The sequence below is a fragment of the Myodes glareolus genome, chromosome 13 (genome assembly GCF_982192425.1).
Source record: "Myodes glareolus chromosome 13, mMyoGla1.1, whole genome shotgun sequence".
In the NCBI taxonomy this organism is placed as follows: Eukaryota; Metazoa; Chordata; class Mammalia; order Rodentia; family Cricetidae; genus Myodes; species Myodes glareolus.
In genome coordinates, this window is record NC_142038.1 from 54,214,266 (window position 1) to 54,231,709 (window position 17,444).

Here is a 17,444-nt window from a genome sequence, read left to right on the forward strand (position 1 = left end):
GTTGACCATAAGTTATTTCAAAAATGTCAATAATTTGTCACAAGTTTAAACTTGCCTTGCTTTCGACCTGTGAAGCATTTAGAAATAGGGTTTTCATTTTTGTTTTCCTTTAAGTTGACCCTTAGTTTCAAAGAACTTTCGATGGATTGTTTCAAGGGTGTTTGGTTTGAATGTGGTAGTCTGGAATCTAAACCAGAATTCTGTGAGTAGGTAAAGCGATAATTTAAAAACGTAAGATTGCTGGGTGGTGGTGGCTCACGTCTTTACTCCCAGCACTTGGGAGGCAGAGGCAGGTGGATCTCTGTGAGTTCGAGGCCATCCTGGTCTACAAGAGTTAGTTCCAGGACAGGCTCCAAAGCCACAGAGAAACCCTGTCTTAAAAACCAAAAAAAAAAAAAAAAAAACCAAAACAAACAAAAAAACCCAACAAAACAAAACAACAACAACAACAACAACAACAAACCACGTAAGATTAACAGCAATCAACTTTTCAGGCCTAGAATAGAGGCCTTGGGCCTTTGTCCCACTATTTTAAGTGAGGCACCCTATCTGGAACATCCCTGACTAGATGCATTGTTTCCTTAACTGACGTAACTCCAGCCTGAGGAAAATTCTGATGCTGAGAATGTGTGTTTCTCAGCCACTGACGGACAAGAGGGTGTTTCTGTGAGCCACTGTGGCCTTACTAAGGGGAAGCACAGTTACTGTGATGAACCAAAGAGCACCAGCCACGTGAAGGGTGGAGGCGACTAGGCGGAGCAAGCGGAAAACGAAAGACAGCTAGGGAACAGGGGGACAATTTCATTCACGGAGAGAAGCGGGTATCACTTTGTTTCCTATGAAATGAGCAGACCAGGTATGTCATCACATAACAAAAAGAGAACAGCGGCAACCAAGCTCCCACTTTTGTGGAATTAAGGGGTATGTCTTCAGCATAGACGAAGTCATGTAGTTTTACAAAGACAGTAACACATGATATTGAACCGAGGGTGCCTTGGAGAAGACACGGAAGGCACAGGCTTAGCATAATTGACTGACCCCACACACTACAGGTGAGGAGAGTAGATGTTGGGTAACCGAACTGTGCTACCTGTAGGGCTCTGTCTTCCCTGTTCCTTGAGGCCAAAACACAGGATGCAAGAATTGTTTCCACTAACCAGCTTAGCTTCCCTTGCTCATTCTGCCAGCTGGAGGGAATTAGTTAAAAGCCTTGTTTCTGTCATTGCTATGATAACTTCACCTGCTAAGAAGGTCCTCACAGGCGCCTTAAATCTCCTCCCATCTGTCTGTTAGGGTTCCCAGCTCGATACCCCCTGCATGGAGGCTCAGGCCGCTGGCACCAAGCGGTCAACACCCCTCTTCTTACTCCCAGGTGGGAGGGGGGCTCTCATCCTCTTGCCTCCAAGTATATAAGCCTACATGTGCTGAATAAAGATTGACATTTACCCTTTGGGCAAATGATCCGATCTGTGTGTGTGTGTGTGTGTGTGTGTGTGTGTGTGTGTCTGTTCAACTCCTAGGATATTGATCCAGACTCGTGGCCCGGTACAGGAAGCGCGCCCTGTGCCAGTAGAGTGAGGTTTTACAGAAAAATGCGGGACACTACCCAGTTAGAAGGTTCAGCAGTAGTAGGAGAGCAAATGGTAACTGGAACCGGGGATTGGTCATGATAAAAACAAATGGTCAAATGCATGTTGTTGCCTGCAATTAAACGTGCAAACTTCAGTGGATGGCTGGATAGGAACAAATCAAGGACGGACACTAGGATTTCAGGATGCAACGGTTGAGTGGTAGTGACACCAAGACGCTAAAGGACCAATGAGCACTGCCACAGTCCTAGGTTAAGAGTAGAGATGAAGACATTTCTGCACGTGCCTACTCCAGACAGCCTGCACACAAACAAGAAGAGGTGTGTGACCATGGAAAATAGCTGCAGCTGGTCATAGGCCGTTCATTCTTGCAAGGCACACAAGGAGGACTCGTTCAAAGTAAGATCACACTTGAAGTGAAACCATTCTTTTTTTAAAAAAAAAAAAAACAGGAATATTGGAATACATTTGCATTCATTTATTTTAAAAGATTTATTTATTTTTATGTGTCTGAGTGCTTTGTCTTCACGCAGCTAAGAGCAACCATGTGCTTGCAATGTCCATAGAGGCCAGAAGAGAGCATCTGACCCCTTAGAACTGGAGTTCCAGACAGCTGTAAACTACCCTGCGGACGCTGTGAACTGAACCCAGGTTCCCTGAGACAGCAGGAGGTGCTCACCCATGGAGCCATCTCTCCAGTCCTGAAATCACCATCTTACAAAAGCATCCAAGAGACCAGCATGCATCTAGAACATGCCACTCCATGGGGAAGAGAGGCAAGTATTAAGAACTAGCTGTGAGGAAAAGCAGAACGGGAAGTAATAGTGTGTCAGTTTCCCTCACAGAAACAACTGCCTCACTTCTCAGAACATTCCACCACCTCCAGAACACGCCACACTCCCAGGAACACATTCTCCACTCCGTGGCCACAGTACACGACACAATCTCACCCCGCCCAGAGCAGGCTGGACTAGGAAGCGTCGTCTGACACACGCAGAGCCAAGTGTAGCTTCTGCCTTATAGTTTGGGATGGAGATCAAGTGGTATTTCCATCTACTCTGAGAAAGACTCAAACGCCTGTATGGCAACATGTTACTACAGGACAAGATGCTGCCCCTGTGCCACCCTTGGAGCCCGGGAAATGGGGAAAGCAGGAAACGAGAAAATGCTGAGAGGGAAATCCAGTGCTGGGCTGAGTTCCTTCACAGACCTCTGTAAACATCGAGGGAACCCAGGCCCCTGCCCTGTGCTTTCTTTTACTTTCACTAAAATGAAGAGTAAGATTATGTAGAACAATTCCTTTGAAGATTATCCCATTTTGGAAAAGGAAAAAGTACCCGATCAGTAGAAGGCATGGGAAAAGGGTTACATCGAGAGACACAAGTGTCTCTCCTGTCACATCTCTACCCTGGCCCATGTAATGCAGAACATATGCCATTGCACCAGGAAGAAAAGCCCCTGAGTGGTGCCAACACCAGACGACAGAGATGGGACCACGAAAGCATCTAAAGCAGGTTGGCAAACGGCAGTCACCTCACACGGGAGGGTGACCAAGACTTCCGTGTGACAGCAGTGCACACCCCAAACCACCCAGAGTTTAAACTTTTAGTTGGTAGTTGGTGTAATAGTTAAAGCATATAAAATGTATGAATTTTCCTAAGTTGCACATAGCTGTTCGATCAGTTTTTATTTGTCCAGATTTACACCATCGAATGAATGGTCAGCTGAATGAATCTGCAGCTGCCCTGCTCTTTTGCGGCCCCGATTTGCACGTTTTCTCAGCCTTGCCCACAGCCATGTTAGGTGGGATGTTTTATTGTCTTAGTAGAGGAAACTAAGACTAGAGGGACATAGGGATATGTCCAAACTTACGTACAAAGGAACCAAACTCGGCTCTGACTCCCACAGAGTTCCTGTTGCCGGCCTTATTTGGACTAAGTGATATGCGTGTGTCAATAAAAGATTCAAAGATTAAAGTAAGTCTTTAATATACGCATGATATTGCTATTATTGAACTTAAACCTTACAAAACAAACCAGTAATTACAAGAGACACTCTAGGCATAGACTTAAGAACAGGACTTGGAGGTAAATAAAAGCACATTTTAGAAACATGAGCCAGGAAACCAGTCTCACTGCGATGGGTGGGACTGGGCTCAGGGACAATGGAAGGGAGATCCAACGGCAGCTGAAAAGGTGGATGTGAGGGGAGAGCGAAGCAGTGAAAACCACCCCCGAGTTTGTAAGCCTAAGAAACTAGGGGGAGAAAATAATCTAGAATATGGCTGCTGTTTTGTAGAGTGAGAATATGAATTTGATATTCAATATTCATGTAACCAGGACTGATGTATGATGTGGAATATTATTTTAAGGTGTGTTAATTTGTTTAAGTGGAACATTTGTTTAATGATGCAAAGGTGTGTTGCATTCTTTTGTGTTGCATTTGCTTAACTCTGTGAAGCTGTGCTACTTTGCCTGTCTAAAACACCTGATTGGTCTGATAAAGAGCTGAATGGCCAATAGCAAGGTAGGAGAAAGGATAGGCAGGGCAGGCAGGCATAGAGAATAAATAGGAGAAAAAGAGAGAAGAAAGATCTAGGAGCAAGAGAAGGAGGAGCACATTAGGGTCCAGCCATCCAGCTGGAAGTAAGAAGCAAGGAAAGGTATACAGACATAGGGAAAGATAACGCCCAAGGCAAAAGGTAGATGGGATAAGTTAAGAAAAGAGGGCTAGAAACAAGCCAAGCTAAGGCGGGCATTCATAAGAAGGAATAAGGGTCCATGTGGATTTATTTGGGGGATGGGTGGTTGGTCCCCAAAGAGTAGAAGAGCCAAAAGAGTTTAAAAAACAAACACACAACAACAACTATAGACGTACGAGTACAATTTTATGGCACCCTTTTCTCTCTCTCTCTCTCTCTCTCTCTCTCTCTCTCTCTTTCTCACTAATAAGTATATTGATGTATGTGTGAGGATATTCTCATGTGAGCATATGTGGGGGATGGGGAATGTTCAATATCTTCTATTGCTCAACTATTTTTAAGATCATAGTTATTTGTTTACGAGAGAAAGAGAGAGAGAGAGAGAGAGAGAACCCATATGCCCACGATGTATGTGTGGAGAATAGAGAAAAAATTTCAGTTCTTTCCTTCTATCATATATATCCTGGAGTCAACTCAAGTCCTGGGACTTAGCAGCAAACGCCTTTAACCCCAGAGCCATTGTGCCATCTTGGATCTTATTTTTTGAGACCGGGTTTCTCAGTGAAAGCGAAAGTCTATGTTTCTGCTCAGGTGGCTGGCCAGTGAGTTACCAGAATCTTGTTCCTACCCCAGTGTGAGAGCTAGAGGAAACGCCTTCGTTTTAACAGATGTACTAAGGATTTGAAGACTGTTCTTGTTTGCACAGCAGACACTCTTTCCCACCGAGTCATTCCCCAGTCTACACTTGTTTTCCCTGGACATGAAATTAGTGGAATATGTGTTTGTGTTTATTCCTGTGGGTGATTTCTTATGATGGCTAACTGAATAATACTATAATTAATTATGGGAAGATTGTATGGATTTTTTTTTTAAAAAAAATTAATTCCGGTAAGCATCCTCCCTTGGGACCTGTTCTGTATGCTCAGAGAAAAAATTGTTTTGGCTTTATGCTCAGCAATGAATCAGTGAAGAGTCCCAGCTAGTCCCCAGAGCTGGGGAGATGATCCAGCAATGAGGAGGACTTATTGTTCTTCCAGAGGACTTGATGCCACCCCCTGCACCCAGGTAGGACACTTCACAACTGGCTATAACCCCAGTTACAGGGACCCTGACACCCTTTTCTGACTTCATGACATTCACAAGCACACGTACATATAAATATATAAAAGTAAAAATTGGGGGAAAAGAAACCAGTGACTATATTGGAAGATTTTAGCCAGCATGGTCAAACATTTGTTTCATCTAGACAATTGCCTAAAGTTCATGACGAATTCTGAAATTTACATATTCACAAATGTGTATTTGCATCCACAATTAAGTTATAAGATTTTACTCTAACCTTATAAATTTTTTATTTTATAAAATTGCATCTTATGTTTTTCCTCAGAAACAGGACAAGCAGCTTCATTTTCTGTCAAGTCCATTAATTTCTTTTTCAAAGGAAAGGCCGTGATCTCTATACTTGAGGCCTACGTTTACCTTATTCAACCGTCTTCCATCCCAAACAAACTGAAAAAAACATTGAAACCAACAAAGAAGTAAACAGAAAGATGGCGGAAGGAAATGTTAGGGAACAAGTAAAACTCTAGATCCCAGTAAGAACTCAAGATAGAACGTAAGTAGCTCGACAAACCTATGAGGTGGCGTGTCCTTCAGATTTGAGAAACTAGTTTGTTATGCACATTAATTATGTTTTCTTGCAATACCCCACCCCCTTTGCTTATATGGTAGAGCTCACCCCACACCCGCACTTCTCCATGTGTTTTGTAGGAGGAGAGCACCTGTACGTAAATACACATCACTGCTATTTCTTACTTACAGCCACGGCCTCCAGGATTTGCTTCACGGCGTCCGCAGCATCACGCTCGCTGTAATATCCCTTTTCCACAATCCTAAAAAACAAATACAGAATGCCTCTCAGACACATACATTTCGTTGAGTGGACATTAACGGAACTAAATTAAATCAACGTCAGAGAAGATACATCCGAACAATTGCAACAGCCCTTTCCAGCACGGGAGAAGGATTCTATAAACTGCCATTCTAAAATCTTGGCTTTGCTAAGAAAATGAAAAACATTCATTTTCTCTTAGCATAAGCTATCCAGTCTCCTGAAGGAGAGGCAACTTTTTTTATTTTAACTTTAAATTGTAAATTATTCTAAACATACACCAAGTAGATGCTATACTATATATACCTCAATAACTAATTTACAGTCATTCTTTATCTTTGTCTATTTACTTTCTTTCCTATTGTATTATTTTAAATCAAATAGCAGTTACCCAAACAATAGTACATTGTTGAAACCATCACTGTAACCACAATATCACACCTGTAAAATACAATAAATCCTTAATATCATCACACTTGCTGCACTGCAGTTTTCTAGGTTTCTGAACATGCTAAATTTTTGTTCACTAGAATTAGTTTTAAGTAAAATTTGTGAAGCTTGAGTAGTCAGTTTTCAAAAAATAACTTCATTTTTGGTTTTGTTTCTTTTAAATATTACAGCAAGAAGCTACACATTCTCAAAGCAAAAGATATTAATAACAGAATTTAAAACCTCTAAAATGCTTTGAAATTGGGAGACAGAGGAGGGTGAAATGCAGGACAGAATAGTTATGATAAAAAATTTAAAAACATAGGAAAATTCCTTAAAGATTATAGTTATTAAAATTCAGAAAGGTATATGATTTTATTTTCCACCTAGTTATTCATAAAAACAGTAAAACAAAACTCATAAATCTCTTAAAAGAATGAAGCTAGACTATCTTGATATCTACCATTGTTTTATGATTTAGATATTTAAAATTTATTTTATTTTCCCTAATCATGAATGTGTACCATATTCGCTCCTCCAGCTCCTCCTGGATCTACATGCCCTTCCTTACCCATCTGACAAAATGTCCTTTTCAAAAAACAAACAAAAACACCATCAAGTCCCATTTGTGCTTCCCATATACTCTGGACTAGACGTGTGACCTTCCGCTGAAGGACCGACCTACCAAAGGGCGCATCCTTAAAGGGAACTGACTCTTCCTCCCCCAGCAGCTATCAGTTAACAGTGGTACCTCAGCTAAGGGTGGGAACTGATGCTCAACTCTCCTTTCCGTGCTGGAAATTTTGTCTCTGCTTGAGAAGTACTTTTGCTAGACACTCATTATGCATCAGGTGAAATAAAATGAAAAATTATAAAAACTGGAGTGTTTATTATTTGCTTATGTCTAATTACAAAAGCTTCAGTTGAAATAAGTTATTTTATGTATACATTTATTGATTGATTTAGTGTGTTAGGGGCTGTGGGTGGGTGCGGGTGTACCGTGACACTACTGAGTGTGTCAGGGGCTGTGGGTGAGTGCAGGGGTACCGTGAGTGTGTTAGGGGCTGTGGGTAGGTGTGGATGTACTGTGACACCCGAGTGTGTCAGGGGCTCTAGAAGGGTGCAGGGGTACTGTGACACCCCTGAGTGTGTCAGGGGCTGTGGGAGGGTACGGGGGTACTGTGACAACCCTGAGTGTGTCAGGGACTGTGGGAGGGTGCGGGTGTACCGTGACACCCCTGAGTGTGTCAGGGACTGTGGGAGGGTGCGGGTGTACCGTGACACCCCTGAGTGTGTCAGGAGCTGTGGGAGGGTGCGGGGGTACCGTGACACCCCTGAGTGTGTCAGGGGCTGTGGGAGGGTGCAGGGGTACTGTGACACCCCTGAGTGTGTCAGGGGCTGTGGGAGGGTACAGGGGTACTGTGACAACCCTGAGTGTGTCAGGGGCTGTGGGTGGGTGTGGGTGTACCGTGACACCCCTGAGTGTGTCAGGAGCTGTGGGAGGGTGCGGGTGTACCGTGGACACCCCTGAGTGTGTCAGGAGCTGTGGGTGGGTGCGGGTGTGCCGTGATACCCCTGAGTGTGTCAGGAGCTGTGGGAGGGTGCGGGGGTACCATGACACCCCTGAGTGTGTCAGGGGCTGTGGGTGGGTGCGGGTGTACCGTGACACTATTGAGTGTGTCAGGGGCTGTGGGTGGGTGCAGGGGTACCGTGAGTGTGTTAGGGGCTGTGGGTAGGTGTGGGTGTACTGTGACACCCCTGAGTGTGTCAGGAGCTGTGGGAGGGTGCGGGGGTACCGTGACACCCCTGAGTGTGTCAGGAGCTGTGGGAGGGTGCGGGGGGTACCGTGACACCCCTGAGTGTGTCAGGAGCTGTGGGAGGGTGCGGGGGTACCGTGACACCCCTGAGTGTGTCAGGGGCTGTGGGTGGGTGCGGGTGTACCGTGACACCCCTGAGTGTGTCAGGAGCTGTGGGAGGGTGCGGGGTTACCGTGACACCCCTGAAAAAGTCAGAGAACAATTTACAGGGCCTGAAGCCAGGAGCTCAGACTCGGCTGCATGAGCCTTTCCCTGCAGAGCCATCTCACTAACCCTGAAATAATCTTCAACTACACTTCCTGAACATTCAAATTTTGAGTCTGAGGGAAGAAAGGCTGAGCACTTTGACCACCACGTTATCGCCTTCTCCACCTTGCGCTCTCTGCAGATTCTATGACACAACCACCGACACCACAGACGTGACTCTTCCTGCAAGCTCCGGCTTTCCATAGCTGCCTTAGAGGAAGAGCATTGTTACAGAAAATAGCAGAGGATGACAACTGATAATTACCTTCCTTGGCGACCTTTTATTCTTAGCGCAAGGTGGTAAAATCATTTGCTTTGTGGCTTTCAGAACTTTGGGATCTCCCTCATGCCCATTTGCTCAGGATGAGACTTTACCACAACTATTTTGGGGAACTCCTCAGGGTTAGCAGGATTAGCCTGCATTATTATTTCTAGTTGTCTAGCAAATGCACAGTACATTTGGACAGGTAATGCTGTACCATCTAGAATGTCCCTCTTGTCCTTTGGTATAAGTCTCAAGCTTTCACCAGGATGAAGTGTTTATGTGCTTTTATTTGAGTATCATGCAGGTTAAATGCCTGATATGAACTAAAACTTTGTATATGCTAAGACTTAGTATGCTAAACCCTAATTTGCTGATGGGCTTATTCTAATGGCATCAGTTGTTAGGAAGTGGAGTCTTTGGTGGATAACTGGGTCACCAGGGTGGAGCCCTCATAAGCAGGATTAGTGTCCTTACAGAGGAGATGCTATCCCTGCACTACATGGAAACAGAGCATGCAAGCATCTTCAGGAATCCAGAAATCAGCCCCTCACCAGAAACTGATCTTCTAGCATCATTATCTTGCACTTCCCAGACTCAGAATTGTAAGAAATGCATTTCTGTTGACTATGAGCCACCCAGTCTAAGGAATTTTGTTAGACCAGTGTTAATGAGCTAGTGCAGTGTCTGTGTTCACAAATTATTATATGAATGTTTAGCACTGTTTGGATGGAGGCATGACAATTAGTAAAAAATAATTCATCTAATTAATAGAGAGGGTGCCTTCCAACACATACATCCACTCATTCTCCTTATTTAAGTAGCAGAACAACCAACAGTCTAACCACCATGAGACAGGCCCTGGGTTCTAGCTACAAACTGGGGACTAGTTAAGCCTGAGAAAGGTAGTAATCTAGGGTTGGCATTCTGTGGGTGGAGGGATAGCTCATCTCAGACCTGAGAAGTGTACCTAAGTTTCCCAGATGCAAAATTGCTGAGAACAGGGCAGAGAGTGTATGCGCAGGATGGGACCAGGCAGGTAGGAAACTGCTCTTAAACATGGAAATAAGGACACGCTGGAAATTAGAACCTGAGGGTGGGCGGCAAGAGTCAACACACCTTCCTGTCTAACACGAGCCAGGTACTTTCTGGACGTAAAGAGGATAAGGTTTGATTTGGTCCATGTAGGACTACAGACAATAAATCATAGAACTATACACTCAAACAATAGATACGATGTTTATGTTATATGACAGAAGGATTTATTAATTCTCTACTGAGGAGCAGCAGTATCTCTTGAGCAGGTACACACAGAGCAGAGACTCAACTTTCTGCTGCCCCCTCAACCTGAATCTACGTACTTCATCCTCACTTCTGTGACCCTTCCATCCTTTCTCTGATGTTGTTCCAGGATCATTCTACTAAAAGGCCTTTTTGTTACACAATTTTTTTTTCATCTTTGCCACAGGGGTAGGTTTCTGGACTTCAAATATTTCATTATAAATATTTTATTAGTTGAGCTGACAGCCCAGGCCACTTGAGACTGACGGGTTAAGGTCAATAGCAAGGAACTCTTTATCACAAATATGGGTTTATAACATGGCTCTGACAATAAGTGAAAATAGTAATGGCCAAGCCAAGAAGGATGAAGGTGATGTGCGGACATGGCCTCTGCAGGACTTGAATCATTCACAGAGCCTGGCAGCAAGCACTGCTCACAGGGGTCTACCAATAACTGCTCACACTATTGCGACTAATCATCAAATGAATGGAGGGCAGAAAAATGTCAGGCCGAGGCCATCTGGACGAGTCCTTGGCAAATACCCTTTATCACCAGGCGCAAATGCACTGAGCTTGGAAGTGAAGCTCATCCCAGGTGCCTTAGCCCTTGAGAGAGATCTCAGCACATCCTGAAAGCAAACCTGTAAGCAGGGCTATAAGCGCGAAGCTATATAGTCTTAGACGTCACTATAATACTTCTTTGTAAATCTTCTTTGAACCTTACTTTTTAAACAATATCAAAGTGATTCAGATTCAGCAGAACAGCACACTTGCCTCACGAAGTGACACACATTCCATTATACAAGTTAACTGGCATCTTTTTAAAAATGGCAATGCAACTGAACATATCTGGGCAGTCAAAGGTTTACATCGCTATACAAAATGCACTAGTGACTTTGATTTTCAAAAGTAATGAAAGTTTTCAATCACCGTGAGGAGTGTAGACCTTAAAAAAAAAAGAAAGAAAAAAACAGGAGATACTTTTTTTTCCCCTTTGTTGTCTCTATATTGAAGCACATCAATTTTCAAGTTCTGTAAAATAACTGGAATGTGGTTCAGATACTATCAGAATCTTGAGATCATTTTCTGAGGTCCAAGTCACATGACTTCTCTACATGAGACCACTCCAAGCACTCCATTGCTGCTAGGCTACACGGCTCAGAGCAAAATGCTTCCCAATATCTTCATGACAACCTTGGCCCAATGGCTACCCTGGGACCACACTTCCTACAGGATGGAGAGAGTTGGGAAAACAGCGGAAGGCAGCTTACCTAGGCTCTTTGCCACAACACCCTCTGCCTCAACAGCATCCTTCCTTAACTACTGCCTTTTTTTTTTACTTCCACGGCTTCCTGTGTGGTTCCACGCCAGCCTCTCCTCCCCAGCCAATCTAGTTTCCTTCATACCATGGTTCTTTCCCCCTAATTGCAGGGCAAGAACATATGGGCACTAAGTATTCTTCTCCGAGGATCTGGTTTAATGCACGACTCTGGCGCATTTGCTTCTCTCAGAATAATTGCCACAAATTGAATTGAGCACATCTCCATCCAGACAGTTAGCGAAGGCTCTGCAGCTGAAGTGCTCAAATCTGATCATGTCCTGAGGCCTCAGACTTCCCGGCACAGAGATTATCAGCCCTTCCGCCCTGTGTACCAATCACAGCTCCTTCTCAAATGGCAGGGCTATCAGGTAGCTGTAGGTCCACGTGCAAGAGACATTGGACTAATGAAAATGTGTAGCAAAGGGCTGGATGTCAGAAGATAAAAGCCCCAACATAACACGAGTTTCAGGAATCAAATCTCAGTGGATAACTACAGCACGGTGCTCTTACACACAAAATTCTATTAAAGTGAACACTTCTGTGTCCCGGTGTAATTGTATTTTTCCTTCATAAGTTTCTTTTACTGCTTTTGCGTCTTTCATTGATGGCATCTTCATTTATATGCTTTTTTTTTTAAGAACCAGAAGCTGTTAAACTCATACATTAAAAAGCACTTGCAAAGATACCACTAGCACCCGCTATGTAGCAGCTGCAGGGAGGAGGGCAGGCTGTGGATCAATGTGGGTGCTGGCTTGGGAGCCACAGTACAAGAGGAAGAGGAGGGCAAATCAAATTGCAGGGCTGGGAATGGGCCCAAGGGATTTCTAGTTCAATTCTTTCATACTAGAAATGAGAAGTCTGACCCAGCGACTCCATATGAATTGCTGGAGAGCACACTGTTTACTCAACCATTCACTTGACAAATATCTCACCAGGGCTTGCTTTCTGCCTTGCTTAACATTGAAATGGAGACTAAGAAACAAATTACACCCCTACTCCCACTGCACGGTGCGTTTGGGGATCACTCTGCCCAGGAAGGTCCTTGCGTCCATTCTCTTCCAGCTGCTCCCTAGTTCCACATTGAGAACCAGTTTTCTTCTAATACTTTTACACTGTGGCTGCATTGATCAGTGTCAGGATAATTTTGTTTGGAAGCTGATGGTAGTATTAAAACTATCAGAATCCAAGTCAGTTTTCCTCCGTTTTTTCTAGCTTTGGGTCCCTCGAGCTTGGAGGCAATGTGTGATGGAAACAAAGCTGGTGAGGAAGCCAGCAGAGTGGGGAGGTGAGGGCTGTAAGTGGATATGTTGGACATGTTTGGAAATCGGCTTACTTGGACGAAAGCTATTGAGTAGTTTTGGGGCTTCCCTGATTAAATTCTGTGCTTCAGAAAGAAGAAGGGGATGGATTATCACCAGGGAGGAGTCCTTTGCTATGGAAAAGGCCAAAAGCAATGGAAACACAGACAAAGGGGATGTGGATGTATTTAAGATCTGCTAGGAGAAATCAGTGCTGACTAACTTAGTGGTGAGCTAGTTCACAAAGGCTGGGGCCAAGGGGAGCCAAGGGAGAATTGAGGGAAGAACACGGCATTCCTCTCAGCACACAGTGCATTAGTGATGCCAGTGGAACCTCTAGGAAAATTCTACACCGACTGTCAGCTTTTGCTTCTCGACTCCACAGCTCAGCTGGTCACCAGTGTGGATTGGGTCGCAGGTGTGTGCTGAAGTCATCTAAAGGGGACGGATGTAAGATGTTTAAAGTAAAGGCGGGACTTGAGAGGTGGGGGAAGGAAGAAGACTTACGAAAAGGATCAAGAGGGAGACACATAACCAAGGAGGTGGGTAAGAGCTCAGAGAGACGGAGGATGTCAAGACTTTTCTGGAATACTAGAAAGAATGCCATTGACCCAAGTCTACAAACAAGGATATTCAGCCTCAGTGGTCACTCAGTTCTCCACAGACACTTTTGTTCTGGCCCTTGTCCACTCCCCTTTGCCCATCACTATTTCTGTCTCTGAGGACTCTTCTCCATTCTCATCGTACGTTGTCAGGAGAGAAATGCCATGTCTCTAACAGCACCGGGAGAAGACTGTCAAGTGTGAGATCTCTGAACTGCTGATGATCCAATCTGCTCCCGTTCCCAGGCCCGGCGAGCCACTGCACTGCTCGGTGTCAGGAAACATCTGGCCGTCTTGGATATCCCACACAGTGGAAATTCTACACTTGAAGCCTTCCTTCTTCATTGGCAGGGTACCCAGGGTCTGTCTGTGTTTTACCGAGTTTCTCATGCCTAGATGCTACTGGTTGTACATTTTCCTCTCCTTCAGTCAACAGCTCACAGCATCTGCACTGCTTCTCTCTTGTAAAATGCCACACTCTCTATGCAGGCAGCCACCAGGAGCTGCTGTACTGCCCCCAAGGAAGAACGAAGGGAAACCTACTAAACTTGATGAAAATATCCATGCCATTTTCTGTGCTATAAGAACAAAATTCCCCTTCCTTTCTCCAGCCCAGGAGGCTCAGATTGCTTACCAGCACCCATGAAAGAAGAAAAGGCTAACTTAGAAGTAAGGTAGAATTGTACCTGTCAGATCAGGAATCCCTCCAACTTTATGCTTTTCCAAGGTTGTCTAACCTTGGGCAACTGATTTTCCACATCCTTCGTCATTCTCTCTGCTTGTGAGGAAGACAGCGTTTCTCACCCTAAACACCTCTGGTAGACTCCCCAGACAACCCCTAGAGATTTCCCTGGAAGGACTTGTGTAACAAGGATCTCACCTGTTTCAGCTAGGTTCCTTTCCATCAGAAAATTAATATGTTACCAGGGCTTTATCTTAAAATAATAAACAAGTCTCTGTTTATTCCATGTACCTTCCAACTACCTGGCCTCCATTCTTTCCTCTACACCCAAGTTCCTACAAAAAGCACACTATATATTTGCCCTGAATCAGAATACATGTTTGCTCCACATATAGCCCTAACACCACATAATGAGACATATTTGGAACATCTATATATAAAACGAGTATATTAATTCTCTGATTAACCTAACATTCCAGTAGGACAAAACGATGCTTAGTAACAACTGGTCACCTTGATAGAATCTGGACTGCCCTGCGAGACAGACCTCTGGGCATGCGTGTGAGATTATTTTGATGGAATTCACTGAAATGGGACTATGCAGCCGCTGTTGGTGGCATCATTCCCGGCTGATATCCTGGAAAGTGTATATGGAGAGGACCACACAGCAGCACCCACCCTCTGGCCCTCGACTGCAGGCACAATGTGACCGGAAGAGCTGTTTTAGGCTCTTGAGGCCTGGACTGTCCTGCCCTGATTTACTCTACCCTTCAACTGTAGCAGAATAAGCTCCCTTTTGTACTTTATCATAGCCACAGAGAAAGAGCTGGAGGCAGAAATAATGTTATAAAACTAGTCTGAGGTTCTATTTTGGAGCAGGAGTACTGACCCTGGCTCACATAGAAGGAGCATGACACAATAGAACAGACATGATAGAATAATCACATGCTTTGGGAGACGGCAGGCCTGAGTCAATCTTCTCTGTTATAAATCTCTGAAGTAGGTGATTCGACAGAAGTGAATGGGTTTCTACAATCCCCAGTTATTTGCTCTATAAAATGTATATAAGACCTACTCTGTGTATGTGTTGCTTTGAGGAGGTCTGTAAAATATATATAAGACCTACTATGTGTTGCTTTGAGGAGCAAGTGAACCATTCTGGTGACATGCTATGCAGATCACTCTGTAGGTGGCCAGGATCTGGTGACTAATTATCCTTTATGGACAATCAGATACAGTGGCTCTTCACTTCAGAGGATTAAATTCATGACGAATTTTAGCACCATTTTCATAGTTCAGACTTTCCTGAATTTGGTTAATCCCATTATCAACCATGACACCACCCTGAAGAAACAGGGCAAGAAGTAGTCCTTACTTATGGAATCTTTGTTAGTGACAGTTTCCTGAAAATTCAGTTAGTCTCAGCTGTATAGGTTAAAAGTCTTGGACTGTTAAGTAGATGGATTCACTAGTCTTGACCAGGTAATTGATGCAATTCACAGGCTAAGTGCATGGAATATAGTCACCCTTTCCCTTGGTTATGGACCCTTTGTGATTACTAAAAGGGCATTTTAAGTTATGGAAAGGACAGAAAAATAAATTCAGAGTCAGAAACATAAAATTCAAGCATGGGTTTGAAACACACTAATATTTTCTTTAGCTCATGTCCCTGGGGAAAAAAAAAAAAAGCCCCACAAAGCCTGAAGAGTGAACAGGCTCAAGACCGCTTTATGCAAAACCAGCCCAGAGTGATTTACTTAAATTTTCCACATGGAAAATCAACTGTAGTTTCTTCTCTTGCCATGGTGTGAGACCGAATTTCTTAAGAAAGACGGCGAATTGACACACAGAAACCAAGCCATCTGAAAGAACATATGGCTGCTGAATTCAAGACCATTTATCATAGGAATTATAGAGAGATGACTCGGCCATTAAAAGTTAGGTTTGCAACCAAAAACATCTTTAGTAATTTGATATGGAGCTATCTACATAGCAAAGAGACTCCTTTTCATTCTGCTTTCCCCTGAAAGTTAAGTTTTCATAAAAGGAAAACAAAACACACTAGTATTCGTTGGAATGTCTGTGGTCAGCAATGGTGGTTAGGTAGGCTCCAGGCAAGCAAATGAAAACACGCTAAATAAAACAGACTTACCCAACTACCAGCGGCTGGAGAGGACACAGATCCAAGAGAAAAACCTTCTACTGCCATTTTCTTAAACCAATACACTCTCTAACTGTACTCTAAATACTGATCCTGTACTGCCAATAAGCAGACCTTTAAAGAATCTATGGTTCCCTAGCATAAAACAGAAAGGCCTTCAGGAGGCCACTACTGAATCAGCCCAGTAGCCCCGTGCCTGCTCACATTAAACTTTTTTTTTTAACATCAAAACTAAAGAAAACCTGCTCTCTTAGAGGAGTCAACATTCAAAGCTTTATATTCTAAAAATCTCTCTATAAAGTGTTTGGCGTTGGTGAGCAAAACCTTCTAAAAATAAGCCAGGACAAAGGGATTTACAAGGAATTCAGGTATTTCAAGTTTTAAGACAAAGTGGAGAAAACAAGTTTAATTAGAAGTCCGAAGATTCTGTTGGGTTGGCTGTGAGATGAGATACAATCATTTCCTGGGAGAGAAAAATGGAAAACTTACCTGAAAGCGTCAGAGTTTGCTCCATTAGGAAGCTACTGAGACAGATGCTAAGGTTTTAAGAGCTGAGATAGGATTGAGAAGAACTGACCTCTGGGACTGATATGTCAGAAATCAGTGGATTTTTATATAAAATGTATACATGCAGGTTATATGACTTTTCTAAGACAAAAAAACATTGATTTTATTTTAAAATCCTACACCATTTATCCTGTGCATTCTTATGTAAATTCAACATGAAATACATATTCTACCAGAATTTGACTGTTTAATTTTTTATAAGTACCACAGAATGTATCTTTTAGTAATAAACACAACCACTTTGACTCTCGTGGACTAATGCAATTATCCCTCCACCTATTGCTCTGACTTCATTTACGAGTTGCCATTAGAGCCATCACTAGACCAGGAATGAATTCTCATCATTGCCACTCAATAAACCAGAGTTTGGCCTAAGTTCACAGAAACAATGTCAGGATTTTCTTAGCTCTCAAGAAAAGTCGGTAGACACTGAGACGGTGGGATTGATCTAATGGGAGCTCACCAAGGCCAGCTGGACTGGAAGTGATGGAGCATGTGATCAAACCGGACCCTCTGAATGTGGCTGTCAATGAGCGCTGACTGAGAAGCCAAGGACAATGGCACTGGGTTTTGATTCTACTGCATGGATTGACTTTG

The 17,444-nt window shown here is 43.6% G+C and overlaps 1 protein-coding gene across 3 annotated transcripts in view; it reads right to left on the reverse strand.

Moving 5' to 3' along the window:
• Camk4 (calcium/calmodulin dependent protein kinase IV) overlaps positions 1 to 17,444 on the reverse strand; it is a 233,821-nt gene that overhangs the window by 68,184 nt on the left and 148,193 nt on the right. For all 3 annotated transcript variants that reach the window (XR_015734720.1, XM_087896176.1, XM_087896175.1), the window contains one exon: positions 6,110 to 6,182. Coding sequence is in view for 2 of the 3 variants with exons in the window: in XM_087896176.1 (XP_087752302.1) it covers positions 6,110 to 6,182 (73 nt within the window). In the remaining variant the exon portion in view is untranslated. The remainder of the gene's footprint in view (positions 1 to 6,109; positions 6,183 to 17,444) is intronic.